This window comes from Macaca fascicularis, chromosome 15 (genome assembly GCF_037993035.2).
Source record: "Macaca fascicularis isolate 582-1 chromosome 15, T2T-MFA8v1.1".
Classification (NCBI taxonomy): domain Eukaryota; kingdom Metazoa; phylum Chordata; class Mammalia; order Primates; family Cercopithecidae; genus Macaca; species Macaca fascicularis.
Genome location: NC_088389.1, coordinates 53,981,605 through 54,000,368, shown reverse-complemented (window position 1 = coordinate 54,000,368; position 18,764 = coordinate 53,981,605). Strand labels below are relative to the sequence as shown.

The window sequence follows — 18,764 nt, the reverse complement described above, 5'->3', positions numbered from 1 at the left end:
ATTCAAATATGACTTTTAGGTAGGATCTGTGTTTCATTATACCATTTCTAGAATATCATTGGGATAGTTAATTTTCTTAAATTTTAGCCGGTAATTTTCCAAACCATTTCTTCCATTAAAAGTTGAATTTGTAAACCTTTACCTGTAACTGTTAATTTAGCAACATTTGCCTACTTTGTGATGCAGAGGAAAGTGAGGAGATTTTGAAAAACACTGAAGAAATCCAAAGAAAAGCCGAAGAAAAATATGAAGTATTGGAAAATAAAATGAAAAATGCAGAAGCTGAGAGAGAGCGAGAACTGAAGGATGCTCAGAAAAAACTGGATTGTGCCAAAACAAAGTCAGATGCATCTAGCAAGAAGATGAAAGAAAAACAACAGGTAATAACTTCTTTTTGAAACTGAACCAACCTTTTAAAGTCAACATAGAGCTGAAGGTGGTAGAGCATCATTGGTTGACCTTAGTCATCAGAATTGATCTCAGAATCTAAAAGGGAGCAGTGTTCTTTGGAAGCAAATTATGCTTCTCACAAGTCAAAGGAATATACAGGATGAGCATCTCAAATCCGAAATACAGCAGAGTTAGAAACTTTTTGAGTGTTGATCTGAGGCTCAAAGGAAATGTTCATTGGAGCAGATTTGATTTGGGATACTCAGTCAGTATAATGCAAATATTCCAAAATCTAAAAAAAAAAAAAAATCTGAAGTCTGAAACACTTCTGGTCCTACACATTTTGGATAAGGGATATTTAATCTGTATTTTTCTCTGAAAACAGTGCAGTCTAGTATTTCATAGTTGTGAGTAGGGGATGCTAATTTTAAGGAAAGGCCGAAGTTGACCATTGGCAAATGCTTCCTTCAAGAGCGGATGGCCTTTCTTCAGGAGTGGATTATTTGATACTGTGGATGTCTTATCAGAGATTCAGCAAGTTGACATTTTTATTTGGTAAGCACCTAAATGAATGTGCACTGTGAGAACATGATGGAAGACAAAGCATGTTATATTTACAAGGTGTCATTCAGTTGTAAACTGATAATACTTTATTATATCTTTTAGCTAATATCAAAGCTAGAATTTGAACCTAGGTTTTTAATCACTTTTATGTGATTTCACCTAAATATATTTCCCTCACATTTTTTTTTAGCCCACTCTAAGACTCTTATTAAATAGCTGTGCAAAGTATTTTCTAATGCAGGGGTCCCCAACCCCCAGACCACAGACCAGTAACACAGGAGGTGTATGGCAGGCAAATGAGGATTACTGCCTAAGCTCCACCTCCTGTCAGATCAGCAGTGGTATTACATTTTCATAGGATTGCAGACCCTTTTGTGAACTGTGCATTCAAGGGATCTAGGTTTCATATTCCTTATGAGAATCTAATGCCTGATGATCTGAGATGGGGTGGTTTTATCCCGAAACCATGCTCTCTCCCTGCCCCTACCATATGGAAAAATCATCTTCCACAAATCTGGTCCTTGGTGCCAGAAAGGTTGGGGACTGCTCTTCTAATGAAATGAAGTGTAGCTACAGTGGGAAAGAATAATATTGAGAAACTTTTTACACATTGAACAGTTTTGTTTTTAAACTTTACTTCCACTAATTCATCTGTTATGTAGAATATTGTTTTCCCTGTAGGAATAAATGATAAAGGATATAATTTATGCAGAGTTCTTTCAGCCTATACAAATTACACTTTTTTTTTAATATGGGAAAATAAACTTCCTTTTTCTGGGGAAGCAGCTTAACCTGTACTTTTGGTAGCTGTGGGTCTTACTTGCATGAGATTATTGTTTATTTAATTTTCCTGTACATACTTGTTTTTGAGTAGTTAATCACCTATGTGAATACCCGAATACTGTGTTTTTTACAGGAAGTTGAAGCTATCACTCTGGAACTGGAAGAGCTCAAGAGAGAGCATACATCTTACAAACAACAGCTTGAAGCTGTAAATGAAGCTATCAAATCCTATGAAAGTCAGATTGAAGTAATGGCAGCTGAGGTGGCTAAAAATAAGGTAGGATTTATTTATCAAATTGGAGAAGCTGAAAATGATAATCTTTTTATGAAACATTAGCTTAAGATGTTTGACTTTGGTGTTCTCAGTCTTTTCCCTCAGAATGAGGCACAGATAGCTTTTACTCATCCAGAATTGCCAGTTTGGGGATCTCATAGTTCAGTCAGCTTCTAGCAGTCTCTCTTCTTCCTCACCCAGTTGATTCCATCTACATTACATCCAGCAGAAACGCTTTCATTTGCAGCATGAGCATTGTACCCCAACCCTTTTTCCAGGGGTAATCCAAGTTTTCTTCTGTGTATAAATTCATTAGTCCTTTTAATGGTGATATAAAATAGAGGGTTAGGTGATCTTCTCTCTGCCTGTAATCACATTGACATCTTGCCCAGGGATCTGTCAGATAATTGTTTAGTAAATTAAAATTATTTACATGTTACCTCACCACATATTTTCTTTTATTTTTTGTTTTAGGAGTCAGTAAATAAAGCTCAAGAAGAAGTGACCAAGCAAAAAGAGGTAATAACAGCCCAAGACACTGTAATTAAAGCTAAATATGCAGAAGTGGCAAAACACAAGGAGCAAAACAATGATTCTCAGCTTAAAATTAAGGAATTAGACCACAACATCAGCAAACATAAACGGGAGGCTGAAGATGGTGCTGCAAAGGTATGTTTGTGTTCATTTTTTATACTTAATCAAATTTTTATTACTGTGCTCTTGAAAAATTTTAGAAAACTGCTTGATGGAGAAATCTGTAAATATAAATGGCAAAATTACAGCCTGACATAAATTTGAGCTTGCAGCTATTAACTGCTTTTCAACAATGCTAATTTTCAACAAATTGCACAAATGTTTTATTTTTAGATTTAATTTTAGATATTTGTTCCCATCTACAAGATGTAGTTACCAAATGTTTAGTGGTCTCCCATGGAAATAACTTTTTACCTCCAAATGTTGATAGAACTAATTACTGCTGTGCTAGTAATAATGATGTGTATTCTGTACCTTATTTCAAATTGAATTTAAAGAACTCACAGAACTATATATACAGCTAACCTAAAAAAAGGACTGAATTGGCTTCCACATGTCTTTATGAGTGTCACTGCTGTATTTGCCACTTTATAAAAATCTGATGTTTTGCCAAGCAGCTATGTTTTTGAGGTTACCCCACAGTTTACTTCTTTCATGTGTCACAGCGCCTTTAACTTCAGTGGTTTAAAGAGAACACATGCTTTTGCAGAAATTCATTGCTTGGTTGAGAAGCTGCATTCACATGGTGTTAATAATTCATCCAGCATGTTTTCTTATGAGTGTGTAACAATTTGGCACCTTTTTAATGTCCAGGATATTTTTTTTTTAAGCATCCTAAAAATACATGAACTTTAACTTCAGAAAGATCAAGAACATACAAAACAATCTTCCCCTCTTCTGAAAGAACTGTGGAACTTGATTTAAAAAACATTTTTTATGGCTACATTATAATCTCCCACTTTATTACTATTGATTTCCCATTAGCTTAGTGATAGTGAACTGACTGAAATATTACCAATGGCAATGTTACTGCTAATAGTATTTTGGTAACTGAAAATGCTAGTACTGGTGATTGCTAGGAGATTTTATTTACAATTGAAAGAGTAAAAGGAGGGACTTGCAAGTGGGTCTGCTAAGAAGTCAATGCTTCTTTGAAAAACATAGTTTATCAAAGATTTATACATACCTACTAGTATCAGATCCTGTGCCAGGCACTGACAATATAAGGATGAGCAACACATATACAGAATGAATGATATAGAATGCTTTCAAAGAGTTTACAGGTCAAGAGGAAGATAGACTTGAAATGATAATTCTACTACGGGGCCTACATTTGAGACCATATCCATGGAATTAATACAAGTCAACAAATTAACAAGGATTGGATTCTGCTAGTGAGAATGAATCAATTCTAGTAGAAGAAAATTTTCTTTAAGCACTGTAATTTGAACTGTATAATCAGTTGTATTACATGAAGTATTATATTGTGCCTTTTTCAGAGGGGTGGGAGCAGGGATAGAGTCAATGTTTAGGGCAGTTTCTTAGAATATAGTTCTGAGAGAAAAATCATTAGGTCTCAGTCAGCATTAGGCTTCCATGATTTTACCAAATCTATGACTTAAGTATTAAAGGAATTTTAACTTACTACAAGTTGTTTTTTGAAGCAATAGATTTGGTAAATTCTAAAGGAGTTCTATCTGACTTCCATTTCATTCTAATGGAGGTGCTTTGCGTACACTTTGTAAAAATTTTTCTGAGTTGGCTCTTCTAATGCCAAAGTAATAGGAAGATCTTTTGCTATGCACTGTCTTGTTTTTGTAGTCTGCACTCCACATAACAATATTCATCTTTATTCTTGTCAGTAATGAAACTCATTTTTAAAAACGAGTCACCCAGGCATGGTGGCTCACGCCTGTAATCCCAGCACTTTGGGAGGCCGAGGTGGGTGGATCACCTGAGGTCGGGAGTTCAAGACCAGCCTGACCAAAATGGAGAAACCCCATCTCTACTAAAAATACAAAATTAGCTGGGCATGGTGGCGCATACCTGTAATCTCAGCCACTCAGAAGGCTGAGGCAGGAGAATCACTTGAACTTGGGAGGCAGAGGTTGCGAAGTTGTGGTGAGCTGAGATTGCCCATTGCATTCCAGTCTGGGCAACAAGAGCGAAACTCCATCTCAAACAAACAAACAAAAACATCAGTCATTGAAGGTTTTTTCTTCAGTATTTGATTAAAAAATATTAAATATTTAAGAAACTGGCTTATACATATTGGTTTGTAAACATTTGTAGATGTCCATCTATTTTTATATGTGGCTAGGTGTCCAAAATGTTGAAAGATTATGACTGGATTAATGCAGAGAGACACCTCTTTGGCCAACCCAATAGTGCCTATGATTTCAAAACTAACAACCCTAAAGAAGCTGGTCAGAGACTTCAGAAGTTGCAAGAAATGAAGGAGAAACTAGGAAGAAATGTCAATATGAGAGCTATGAATGTATTGACAGAAGCTGAAGAGCGGGTAAGTCAATTTCCTATGAATATCTGGCCACATTAGAACATGACCAGCATTGATAGCTCTGTATGACCCCTGAAGGAGTTATTAGAGTTAACCTTTTGCAGATGTCTTTGATGCTTTTCTTTCTGCTTTCCTTTTTATCTTTTCGTCGTTTTTTTCTTATTACTCTTGTGCGTCATTAGTGGTTTTTACATTCTGTTACACCTGGAATGACTTTTCCACTGGCTTTTGTTCTTTGTCAAACATAATTCCTCACATTTCTGTCATTTCTTTCAGTTGCATTGAAAAGCCTTGAATAGGGTATGTTGCGCTGTCGTTCTCTTGACTCTACTGTATACTGAAACTATTATATAAGTAATGACTAAAGCCATTACATACATAAATACTGTTTCACTAATCTGTAAATCCTGCAACCTCTTCTCAGTTTTAATGCTCTTAATTACTCAATAATGTTACCCATCTCCCCTAACCTGACAAAACTTTGAGTCTGGGAAGGGAGTTTACTGTCATTTAGTGATGAACTTGGGAGGACCTATCACTAGAAAAACCCAGTGGGGGAAGCATTCCCTACTCTTAAGATAGCCATAAGAAATGGCTATCTTAAATTTTATATTAATGCCCCATACCTTCCTTAATTCTGCAAAATTCTGTTTGAATTTGCAAATCATAGAGTAAAATTCATGAGAAATCTGCAACACTGATAATAGCACAATTACTTAAGAAATTTTACCGTAACTTTTTTTTTAACTGTTATTGGCATGAATATGCACCGAGAGTCTAGATTATGTTAGATACCAAACAGATGAATCATGCAGGTGTTGTGATCTCTCTACAAAATGCTCCTGCTGGTTTTCATTTCTACATTAAAGCTTTGCATATATGTGGCATATTTATAGAAGGAAAACTTTGGTCTGAATTTGATCGGCATAACATGATGAAACTTGTTCACTTGTACTCGTTTACTTCTGTTAGAGGAGACCTGAGTCTAATATTTTTTTCAAAAGAATTTATCAACTCCCATCCTGTTACCAGAGGAGAAACCTGTATTGTTGATCAGCAGATGGCCTTTTTTTTCTCCTTGTGTTTTGTATCCATCTACATAAGCAATTATATGGATTTTCATGAAAAAATAAGATAAAAACATAGGAGGTTTGGGGAGCGTGACTGTAAAGAGGGACAGCTGGGAAGACATAAGGACTGGCTAGAGTTGTTAAAGGTGAATGTGAAATGCAGGGCTTTGAGGAGAAATGAGTTAGGAAGAGTTTTAGGAAGTCCCACTGCTGTTGATGGTATGATTATCCCTCTACAGCCTTGCTCAAAGGAATGCTACTCTTAAAGTGATGATATTTAAGCTGAAATTTCAGGCAACCGTTATGTCAGAAAAAAGAATATTCCAGGAAGGGAGAACAGTGCAGGGGCCATAAGACAATAGTGAGTTTATTATGTTCAAAGGAGCTGTAAAAGACCATATGGCCAGAACCTGGGGAGGAGTTTAATGCCATAAAGTCAAGGGATAAATAAGGTCCAATTCCCTTTATCCTGATGCATACAGGCTTAAAATCTGGTTGATGGGTGCAGCAAACCACCATGGCACATGTATACCTATGTAACAAACCTGTACATTCTGCACATGTATCCCAGAACTTAAAGTAAAATTTTAAAAAATTAAATAATAAGGTCCAATTTATGTGGGACCTATACATCATCGTGAAGGATCAAAATTTTATTCATGTCTCTGCTAAGGCTGACCTTAGGAGGAGAGCTTTCAGGGCTACTTTTATTTAAGTTTATATATAACACTTTTTTTTTTTTTGCCTTGGCTGCTAAGGAGATAAGGGAATATTAGTGGAGTCAAAATATTTTAAGGACTTGTCTTATAAATTCTTCTAGCAATTTAATTTTGTTATATACATATGGATGATTTTATTCCTAATTTTGTTAAGAGTATATATACACACACACATCATATAGTATATGTATAGTATAGTATATACTTATAAGAGTATATATAATTCTTAGTGCATTGTATCTTTTTGGTAAATAGGAATGTATGCGTTATATATCAAAATAATGAAACCTGTTTATTTCTGACTGAATTCCGGAATATAGAAGAGATTTTATATTTTCCCAGTTAACCATGTTTTTTATCTCACAGTATAATGACTTGATGAAGAAGAAGAGAATTGTAGAAAATGACAAATCCAAAATTCTTACAACTATAGAAGACCTAGACCAGAAGAAAAACCAAGCCCTAAATATTGCATGGCAAAAGGTATTTTAACCCCAGAATATTATGTTTTGTTTTATATGAGGTGGCGAGGATGAAAAAAATATTATCAGTGGATTTATACTCTGAGAAATTTGAAATGGCTGATCTGTGTTTGATTGAGGCACATATTCACACTTCAGTTAAAACCTCAGACTTTTAAATGCATTTTTTCTTTTCAGACTTGACTATTACCAGATCCTGGCATTCTTGTCCTCCTTAAGAATTGGACAGTAAACAAGCCTCTTTTATAGGACGCTTACTCAACAAAATCCCAATTCCGTTTTGTTTTATGACAGCTTTGGCAGATGTCAGGCTTCTTTACTGTTACTTCTACTTCCCTGACTTCATGTATCTGTCTGCTGTAGGATAATCCCTTAGCCTCTCATGTGGAAGTTTTTCCATTTTTACTGTCGCAGAAGACTCTTACTTCAAAGATTCCAAACATAGAGTTACTGTGCTGTTTGGTAGTTTAGCAAACCTGTGCCTTCTGGGTTTTAATGGGACACCATTTTCTCTTTGTAATTCTGTAGGAATTCTATCTTCAGTAATGCACCACAATTATCCCTTTTAGTCACCTTGTTTTTTTCTTTTCTAAGACTTATTTTCAGTGCTCTATTCCCTGTACAATTTTTCTCTTAAAAATGGAAGCGAAAGACTGACCCTATTATTGTTGTACAGCATGTCGACTTAACACTGGATCTGAGAAGTTTTTGTTTTCTTTTTTCCCACCAGGGTTCCTGGACTTAGTACAAATCAGAATCTATTGTCTAAACATATCCTGCTCTTCCCTAATTTCCAAGGTTCTTCCAAAGCCAGTAGCATTTATTCAGTCACTTATTATATGCCAGTCACTATTCTCAAATTAATTTTCTTATCTAATCTTCACAATAACCTAATGAAATAGGTACTGTTATCAGCATTATATTCTTCCTTCTGGCTTCAGCCCTGGTTATGTTCAGGTGTAGTAGCATTCCTCTCTCTTGGTCCTGAGCTGCCTCTCCCCCACTTGGTTTAGAACCTGCTTCCATTCTGTAGACTATTATTCAGCAGCTGTGTACTTGTTCTTAAAATGTGTGTTACTTAGTAAATCTATATTTAGGAGCACTGCTTGTGTCTATGAGATTTTCTTGTTACTATGTTCATTAAAAAGTATATTTACATTTTAATATTGTATATCTGCATTTGAATTTGGAGATTTCTCTAGAGAACTTGGCTGTCAAGTCCTTGTGTATGTGTGTGTGTGTTAGATTTTCAAGTTTGACTCCTGAACTAAGAATATTAGTCATGTCTTTAAAGACAGATGGCCAGATTCCCAAATCATCAATCAAGTGCGTATGAACAAAAATTACCCTATTACAAACTAGGATTTTGGCCCTAAATCTCTGTCTCCTTCTGTGGCCAGACAGGGGCAGACCAAACAGCCTTCTTTTTTCTTGGGATCTAATCCTATTTTCAGGCCCTCAACAACTTATCCTCTTCGGCTAGGAGATGAGGCATATAGAAAAGAACCCTTTAACAGATCTGGTCCTTTGATTTCATTCCCCTTTTTCTCCTGGGCCTCACACTGATCTGCTTAGGGCTTTAGACCCATCTTATTGTATCAGTCAACAGGAAAAAGAAAAGTTTTATAAGAGAACATTTTATTCCAAAAAGAGTTTTGTTTTTGTGTTTGCTTCTATTTTGTGGTTTTTTTTCCTCATGTGATACAAATGTGTGTATCCTGAGGATTCCTGCAATGTGTTCTACAAAAGTGTCAAAACTTTGGAGAGTGGAGTTAGAGGTGTGCCTTCTAGTTCCCCTGGAAATTAGAGCAGGATTCAGTAATTCATTTTTGTAAAAGGCCAGATAATAAATATTTTTTGCTTGGGAGCCCATCCAGTCTCTGTTGCAACTACCTGATTTTGTTGTATCACTAGCAATGATTGATAGACACTTTGTAAATGAATGAGCATCTCCAGATTTTTCACATGGACCATAGTTTGTCAGTCTCCGAGTTACAGTAATAGACAAAGTAGACCTGCTGTGTTGCATATACATATATCAACAATTGATTCTTCTCGGAAAGCATCCTGATGTTTTAACTCTTTTATTTTTTAAATCCAGGTGAACACGGACTTTGGCTCTATTTTTTCTACTCTTTTGCCTGGTGCTAATGCTATGCTTGCACCACCAGAGGGTCAAACTGTTTTGGATGGTCTGGAGTTCAAGGTTGCCTTAGGAAATACTTGGAAAGAAAACCTAACTGAACTCAGTGGTGGTCAGAGGTGAGGAATCACTTTGCTGTATTTTAATTTTCATTCCTCTTACTTTAATTCATCATCTCATTACCTTAACAATTGTATTTGTGTTTTAATTTGCTTAACTACCTTTGCATGTAGAATTTAAGGAGCCTAATATATAAGACTAAACATTTTGGTTAAAACATTTGATTAAAATAGGCGGCAAAGTTGACAAAATATATTTTTAAAAAATGTATTTTCAAATATTAAAAAATGAATAGTCCAGGACAAGATGAAACAGAAATGCTGAGCCCTGTGTTCACCCTGGCTTTCTCTCTAGTGGCAGTTTTTGGACTTCAGGTGCCCAAACAGAGGTCAGTAGTCTCACTAAGTTGAAAAACACAGAATTTTGTAAAGCCCTAGAGTGCTACACCTTGGTATTAGGTCTCTACTGTCCCTGAAGTGAAGCCTAATGGAGACATAGCCTAAGAAACTGAACAGATTTCTTGAAGGGATCAAACTGTTACTTGTTTATCAGAACAAAGGCCAGTGTTCTTTAAAGAAGGTTAAAAAAAATTGAGATACTAAACAACATAACCACAGACTCTGAAATGACAGTTGATGAAAGTAGGAAACAAGTTAGAGTTACATTAATCATTTTCAAAAATTACAAGAAAATATGAACATAATGAGAGAAATAGCTACTAAAAAGAATTAAGTGGATCTTCAAGAGATTAAAAAAAGTTTTCTGCATGAGGTTAACAGCAGATAAGATACTGTAAAAGAAAGATGAGTAAATTTGAAGACATAGCAATGGAACAGAATCTATTCAGGCTACACTGAGAAAGAAAAAACTGGAGGGGGAAAAAAAACCGGCTTCAATGTCCTAAGGGAAGCTGTCTAATGTGCAAGTAATTGGAGTTCCAAAAGGAGAGGGAATAGGGAGGATGGAAAAATACTTGAAGAAATTATGGCCCTATATTTTCCAGATTTGATGAATTCTGTAAACCCACATATTTGAGTTCTGTCAAGCTCAGGCAGGATAAACAGAAACACATATAAAATAACAAAGCAAGAGATATATAAAACTGCTGAAAACCAGTGATTAGGAGAAAAATCCTAAAATCAGCTAGAGGAAAAGAGACATATTATATGCTAGTGAACAAAAATAAAAGTGTCTTTAGATTTTTTTTTAAATGCTACATATGTAAGCCAGAAGTCTGGAACATCCACAAAGTGCTCAAAGTAAAACATGTCAACTAGAATTGTTTATCTAACAGAAATATTCTTCAAATTGAAGGCAATATGAATACTTTTCAGACAGAAACATCTGAACCATACTACAGGTTAAAGGAAGTTCTCAGGCAAAAGGAAAATGATACCAGATGGAACCTTGGATCTACATAAAGGAAGGAAGAGTGTTGGAAAATAACATGGATTTGGAGTTCAGGAAAGTTTCTTCCAACCTTACACAGTGATTCAGAAAGTCAGCATAGTGATAGAAATCTAAAAGGTCATATGTCCTCACGTCTTACCTGCAGATAGCCAATTAATTAAAACCTCCTAAAAGAAGGTTGTGAATGAATATTCACATAATTGAAATTAGTGATTAATTTAGTAATTTTTTTTTCTCCGACATGTTATATAATCCATAGGCCTTGAATTGTTCTTCTGTGTCCTGTAATACCATCATGTAACCCTTTTTTTATGTACATAGAAAATATAGACACCTGTTAATGTTCCTTATGACCCCTTGTATCATTTTTATGAGTAGAAATATATTTTATTTATATTTTTATAAAATTGGTAAATAAGAATCAAAAATACAGCACCTGCTCTGCCTGTTCATAAAAATTGAATTCCACAGTTTAGTTCCCAGTATCTTTAGCTATATTTGCCAAAGCCCTAGAAAATGTTTTGAGGAAAATAGAAAATGTGTGCTTCTCTTCTTACTGGGACCTATAAATTATTTCTGTAATTAAAATGCTATAAAGTTATTTTTAGATATACCACTATCCAGCGTGGCAGTTAAAAAAAAAATTCTGCTATGCTGAAGGGTTAAAGATTAAGTTTAAAACTCAATACTTGAGGCACTCATCACAGAGAAAGACAAACATAATTTTAGGTTGGCTGAATGACTTTAGCTCCCTTTTACAGAGGTGATTAACAGTCTCACTGTGATTTCATTTTGATGATACTGTTTTATTCTTTTTTTTTTTTTTTTGCTAGCAATTTTTCTCCACTTGTGCACACATTTTTCCCTACTTACTTACGTATTTCTTAATAAATAGCCTTATTAGAATGCAGCAGGCCTTGGGCCGGGCACGGTGGCTCATGCCTATAATCCCAGCACTTTGGGAGGCCAAGGCGGGTGGATCACTTGAGGTCAGGAGTTCGAGACCAGCCTGGCCAGCATGGTGAAATCCTGTCTCTACTAAAACTACAAAAATTATCTGGGTGTGGTGGCATGCACCTGTAATCTCAGCTACTAGGGACACTAGTAGAATTGCTTGAACCTGGGAGGCAGAGTTTGCAGTGAACCGAGATCGTGCCACTGCACTTCATCCTGGATAACAGAGCAAGACTCTCAAAAAAGAATGCAGCAAGCATTAAGTTGGCTATCCTAGTACTGTATGCCAACATGTACTTGAAGTTACAGAATAAGTATATTACAAATGCTACTCTAATGTTTAGTCTAATGTTAAGTAATTATAAATATTTTATATTAAAATAAGACTTTTTATGAATTATTTTTAAGGAAAAAATATAATAATTATATGATTCTTCATACTGGATTAGAATGAGCTGCAGTAAGCGAGAAGAGAACTGAAAATAGTGCTGTGGAACCTGAAATTAGGTGTAACTATGAATTTTACATAAAATTGTTTGAACTTTTGACAGTGATGTACTTAGAGTAATGGGCCATCATCCATACAACTTATTCACAAATGGTACCAAAAATATATAGAGAGATTGTGTGTCTGTTTGTGTGTGTATATGCATACTTATGTAAGTGTGTACATTATGAAAGTTTGAAAAATGACATCTCACCCAGTTACTGTTACCAAGACAATAGCTATTGTCTTAAATAATGACCATAGCCCTTACTCTTACGAGCCAACTGGGGAAGGAAAAAAAAAGAACTTTTAAAACTAACATGATCTTAAGAGTAGGTGCCAAACGTAATATGGCAATATTAAAATTGTCTGAAAATAGCATGCTTCTGAAAAGAGGAAAAACGGAAAGCTAAAATAAAAGAAATATTTTAATACAACAAAAGTGTTAAAGTTTGAAACTCAAGATTTTTTATATGACTGCCTTTCAGATAAATCTGCTCTATTCACAATAATAGGATCACATATTTGCTTTAGTGTTTTGATAAGTGGTAAAATCAAATTGTTATGGTTTTTCTTCTACTGACCTTTTCTTAGGTCTTTAGTGGCCTTGTCATTAATACTGTCGATGCTCCTCTTCAAACCTGCTCCAATTTATATCCTTGATGAGGTAGATGCAGCTTTGGATCTTTCTCATACCCAAAACATTGGACAGATGCTACGTACTCATTTCACACATTCTCAGGTAAGAACCAGAAAAAAAAGTCTCAGTAATAGTTTAATTAGACTATTTTTCTAAAACCATTCTTTAGTAGTAGCCAATGTTAGTAAGATATTTAGGGTTGATAAATACTAAAGTATTGTATATTTATTTAAATAAACTTATGTTTAAATAGGTATAGAAGGAAAAAAGGTTCACTCTCCTTTTAAAGAAAGACCTAGGCATTAAAAATGTTGGTTGTAGCATGAGGGAGATTCCAATGTAGTCATAATACAGAATTAACTTAGGGTTAATACAATTGTTTTCTCTAGTTAGCTGCCATAAAGATGTACAAGATGTACAATCAAAACTGTCTCAGGGATATTACTCAGGTATCAGAAAATCATGTGACACTTGATGGGGGAATTTAATTTCTCATGGCTAAAAAGTCGAACAAAGCCCCTGAAGCTAAGAACAGTTTGTTTTTATTACAGTGTTGCTGTAGGACCTGGGGCTGCCAAATATGCTTGCATAAATTATGCATTGTACAACTCTGGGGACTCCACTCATAGTTAAGCGACTTCTAAAACAATTTGGACAGCTAGTATTTACTTAGGTGCCTCATATAACTAAAGATATAAAATCAAAATTATCTACAAACAATTCTTATCCCCAGTATAAAGGAGTAAACTTCAAGTGTATCACAAAAAGTTTTTTTATACTTTTTTCTTTTTTCCTTAAGTTCATCGTGGTGTCACTAAAAGAAGGTATGTTCAACAATGCAAACGTTCTTTTCAAAACCAAGTTTGTGGATGGTGTTTCTACAGTAGCCAGATTTACTCAATGTCAAAATGGAAAGATTTCAAAGGAAGCAAAATCCAAGGCAAAACCACCCAAAGGAGCACATGTGGAAGTTTAAACTACAAGTTTATTTCTTCATCTTGACCTGTTTTTTTAAATATAAACTTTTAAGGACTTGGGATAAGTAATTTGTTGATATAAAAAATTAATGTTACTATGTTACTTAACTCATGTTTTCTCTTTATATAATCACTTATCACTTACAAATGAGCATATATTCCTCATCTCTTAACCAGTCTAATTATGGTCCAATTATTGTGATTGTGATTTTATGCATATCATCAAATGTTTTTTTCTTATGCAGGTCTTTTATATATTAGGAATCCTGAGATACCCAATTCCATATGTAAAAGCTAATATACAAAAAAGCAGATTAAATTACATGATAAATGTAGCTGATCATCAGTGTTTGATTTAATTCCTAAGGCAATATTAATGTGTTTTCTATTCTAATAAAGTCATTCAGGTAAGGAAGAATTATCAGTCAGGTAACTGGACCAACAATGGGAACACATATAAAGCTATTATGCATGCACAGAGCCGTTTGAGGCTAGTTTTTTAACGACACAACTCCACACCCCTGATTTAGACTGAGATAGAAAACAGATCTTGAAAGATTTCTTATTTTAATGATACATGAATATCATGTTCCTATATGCTTAATAATTGGTCTCTATGACTTTAATGTTTTTGTTTTTTTAAGCTTTATAAGTATTTTTAAATAAAAGCTTAGGAGGAGGTGTGTTGCGTGGTACTATCTGCTGCAAGTTTATCTGAAGTCTGTTAATATTTTCCAAGATTTTTGTCAGCCTTTTAATAATCCAGTCATCAACAGCCTATTGGTAAACAAGAATGTAGGAGCCTGTAGACTAAACCAAATTTATTTTTCCCTGAGTCTGATACATATATATATATTTGATATATCTATTTGAGATATATATAAAATATATTTACATCTGATATATATATCTGATATATAAAATATATTTATATCTGATATATATATAAATATAAATCGATCCATCTGTTCCACCAAAATAACTCAAAAGTTGGATAATTATTTGTGTCTTCTGCTTTCCAGTTCAAAGGGATGAAATTCCTTTAGAACTTGAAAGATGACACTAGCAAACACCATGAGAATACTATCTACAGTTTTTAGTATCTTTAGGTACATCGTCAGTAGAACAGTGACTCCAAACTGAATCATAAAAGCTCTGACGTGATGTAATCTGATCTTCCATGTGTTATTTTGGCCCCACATCTCTTCTTGATTTTTTTAGTCTTATTTCCTTAGTATTATTACCATATTTTCCCTGATATATGGCTGAACTTCCTGGCCCTGGGCTTGACATTTCTCACCCTTCATTCTACATACATATGAGATGTCAGAAAACATGCAGTAATTGATATTATGGGACACATTGGAAAGGATTGAATCTGGAATTAGTTCTGTCCACTGTGGAGGGGAGAGGAAATAATGCTGTAAATGTTGAGTTACAAAAAGTCTAATGTCAAATAGTTTTTTTGTTTTCCTTTCAGATGTATCACAAACTGTGCCAAAACAGTTATCAATTCACACAGTCAACATTAAAGTATACCATAGTATATAAATTAGTCAGTACTTGCTGTTAATATTTCTGATTTAATAGTTATTAAGTGGTACTTCATTGCTGTTTTAGCCAGTGTTTAAAAAATAATTTGGGAGGTTGAACTTCATTGCTGTTTTAGCCAGTGTTTAAAAAATAATTTGGGAGGTTGACTATCTTGGCTTATGTACTCATTTCCTTTTCTCTGCTAAAAATTTTCTGCTTGTATGCTTTCCTGATTTTTGTCTTGTATAATCTTGATCTTTGACAATCCTCAAACATGTATTAAATTTTTGTAATTTTTTTTCATTAGAGGGAAGTCATTAAGGGGATTAGGGACATTTGTTTCACACATCTGCAGTAATATGAGTTAACTGATATTTACCAAGCTCTTTCTTTACATTTTTCACACTGTATATATTGTCATATTTAATCCTCAAAGGAACCTAGTGAGGTAAATACTGTTGTCAGCATGGTGTAACTGAGGAATTGAGTTGAGCAGAAAAGTTAGGAAACTTGCTCAGGGTGATAATACAATTAGGAGTGTCAGGGCCCATGTACAAATCTTGTCAGTCTCCAGAACCTAAGATATACTATGTCACTGACAGCTTGAACATTTGTATTTATTGTACAGAATAAATTTAAGAAAAGTACCTGTATGAGCAGTATGTACAATGTGAATGTTATCTTAAAGAAGAACCTCAACCATGTGAAGAGAAGATTCATTGTGATGGTGGCAGTTTTGGCATTTCATGTAAGCTCATGGCAAATGCAAAGCAAAGACATGAAATTTTCTCTTCCAGTATGGTGGCGTAATCTAAAGGCCAACATTCCCTCAGATAATAAATATAGATCCTGGGCAAAATACTAGAAACAACTACCTGAGAGTTCAGGAAACTGAAGAAAAACTAGAAAGATTTTGGATGGGAGATAAGATATGGAGGAAGAGATAGGCACAAGCTAAGGTTAATGTTTTTGACCTAAGTACCAGCTATAGTCACGATGCAGCTGTAGGACAGCTAAGGCTGCAGTGGAAAGCCTGGGGTCTTTCTGGTCTGGAGAACTAAGAGATGAGATCTGGGCTAACCACAGCTTCCAGAAAGTGAAGGAGAAATCTCAGAAGGGATAAACGAGGACCTGGAGAAAGAGGTCCCAGACTTAGTAGATGAAGTTAGCCAAAGTAATTAACCCCTGAACTCTGCAGATACAGAACATATCAAAGATAAAGCCAGATACTAGTTAAAACAGTAAGGATAGATTGAAATCAGTAACATTGCAATAAGAAGAATCCAGTATGAACTAGTGAACTTGAATTTGTATTGAGGTGACTGGGTGTCTTAGAGAATGAGGGAATAGAGAGGAGGATAAGTGGGGGCTTAGTAGAATCAGGGATATAAACAGGAAGAGTTGGTTAATGTGAAACCCATTTGGATTTGTTAACTGGCTGTAATGCCAAGGTAGGCTCTTACCCTCCCACAGAGACTGGGACTCTACCTTAAAGTGTTGGTTGGAAGAAACAGTAAACTCTTAGCAACCTTGAGTTTTCTCAGGTAAGCACTTTCAGGAGGAGGATAGTCAACCTATGGATGTGGCTTTGAGCTGTTAGAAACTGCTAATGTGTTTTTCAGATCTTTACAGGCAAAGGTTTATTTAGAAGTAGAAAGGGCTCAGAGGAGCCTGGCTAGAATTTCATCAAAGATAATCTGTGAAACAGACAAGAAGTTTGCAGTTTACTCTAATAAAATTGAATTGTGATTTGAACCGCCACCTGCAAGACCATTCTCCAGGTGACCTTGGACTAACCCACTTCTCTCCACTTCTCACTGGTTGTCAAAAAGAACAGCCTTGCTATCTGGTCAGGTGAATGACAACCAAGTGGAAAAAGATCTGTGTGGTTACAAGGAGTATGGCAAAAGGTTGCTAACTGGAAAGGACAAATACATGTCACCTGTGGATGCTGGGAATACCATAGCCACCTTTTAGGGGAACTTAAATTACGTTTTTGGATACCCTGTAAAACTGCTCCAACAAGGAACCTCTTCTACTGTCCAAGGAACATGACAGCAGGCACACTTATGGAATACAATGGGCTTTCCATGCACCCTGTCATCCTCAGTCCAATAGAGCTGTTGAACAATGGAAAGCCAGCTCACAACGAGTGAAGGAAGGACATCAGGATAACCTACTAGTGGGGTGATAGCAGCCCATCTGAATAGGGCAGTATGGGGACACTGAACACTGCACTCCAGGGCAAAGGAACCACATGATTGCAGCGTGTTGAGAAACACCAAGCCTGGAGGAGGTACAGGTGGACCAGATAATGGCCTCTGCCTGTGAAATCCAAATTCCAGTGTTCCCAGCAATTTTCTTTTTTTACAGTGTACATCCTGTGAGTGGTATGCAGTTCTGGCTGCCACAGTACCCCAAAAGGCCCCCCTAACTCTAATCTGGAGTCAATGTTTCCCTCAGGTGCACTCCCTGTGAGATCCCTCAGGGGTGGGAAACAGGACCAAGAAATACCAGGGTGCTAAAGTCCCTCTAATAGTGCCAGGGACATCTGATCCTTCCATTTAGCTGGGCAATGTCAGACGTGTCATCATTCAAGAAGTGACTTCCCTTCCTGGACTGGATGACTGAGGCTGAAATATCTGAGGCATTTCAAGGATAGTACCACAGGATATGGTAATGTTTATAGTATACAGTGTGATGTTTTGATATTCATATATGTTATTGATTACCACAATCAAGCTAATTAACATATCTCACATAATTACCTTTTTTGTGTGTATGGTGAGGACATTTAAGATCTATTCTTCTGGCAAATTTTAAATATATAACAAAGTATTAGCTGTAGTCACCATGCTGTACAGCAGATCTCCAGAACTTATTCATCAAGCATAACTATTACTTTGTATTCTTTGATAAACATCTCCCCACTTCCCCTGCTCCCCAGCCCTTGGCAACCACATTCTACTCCTTGGTTCTATGAGTTTGACTTTTTCAGATTTTACATATGAGTGAGATCATTAGAGTATTTGTCTTTTTGTGCCTCTTTGATTTCACTTAGCATTATGCCTTCTATGTTAATACATGTCACAAATAACATGTCCTTTTTAACGCTAAATAATATTCCTCTGTGTGTATGTTTATATCTATGTTGACTAGTTTTTTTGCTCGTATGAATACTATAAACATTTGTGTACAGGTCACAGACATCTGATCCTTTCATTGT

At 35.5% G+C, this 18,764-nt stretch overlaps 1 protein-coding gene across 5 annotated transcripts in view; it reads left to right on the top strand.

Moving 5' to 3' along the window:
• SMC2 (structural maintenance of chromosomes 2) overlaps nucleotides 1-15,841 on the top strand; it is a 47,653-nt gene extending 31,812 nt beyond the window's left edge. For all 5 annotated transcript variants that reach the window (XM_015436908.4, XM_005581153.5, XM_005581154.5 and 2 more), the window contains 8 exons: nucleotides 187-380; nucleotides 1,871-2,014; nucleotides 2,486-2,680; nucleotides 4,866-5,066; nucleotides 7,219-7,335; nucleotides 9,436-9,596; nucleotides 12,983-13,130; nucleotides 13,828-15,841. In XM_015436908.4, the coding sequence (XP_015292394.3) occupies nucleotides 187-380; nucleotides 1,871-2,014; nucleotides 2,486-2,680; nucleotides 4,866-5,066; nucleotides 7,219-7,335; nucleotides 9,436-9,596; nucleotides 12,983-13,130; nucleotides 13,828-14,004 (1,337 nt within the window). In that variant the 3' untranslated portion in view covers nucleotides 14,005-15,841. The remainder of the gene's footprint in view (nucleotides 1-186; nucleotides 381-1,870; nucleotides 2,015-2,485; nucleotides 2,681-4,865; nucleotides 5,067-7,218; nucleotides 7,336-9,435; nucleotides 9,597-12,982; nucleotides 13,131-13,827) is intronic.
• The last annotated feature ends 2,923 nt before the right edge of the window (nucleotides 15,842-18,764 follow it).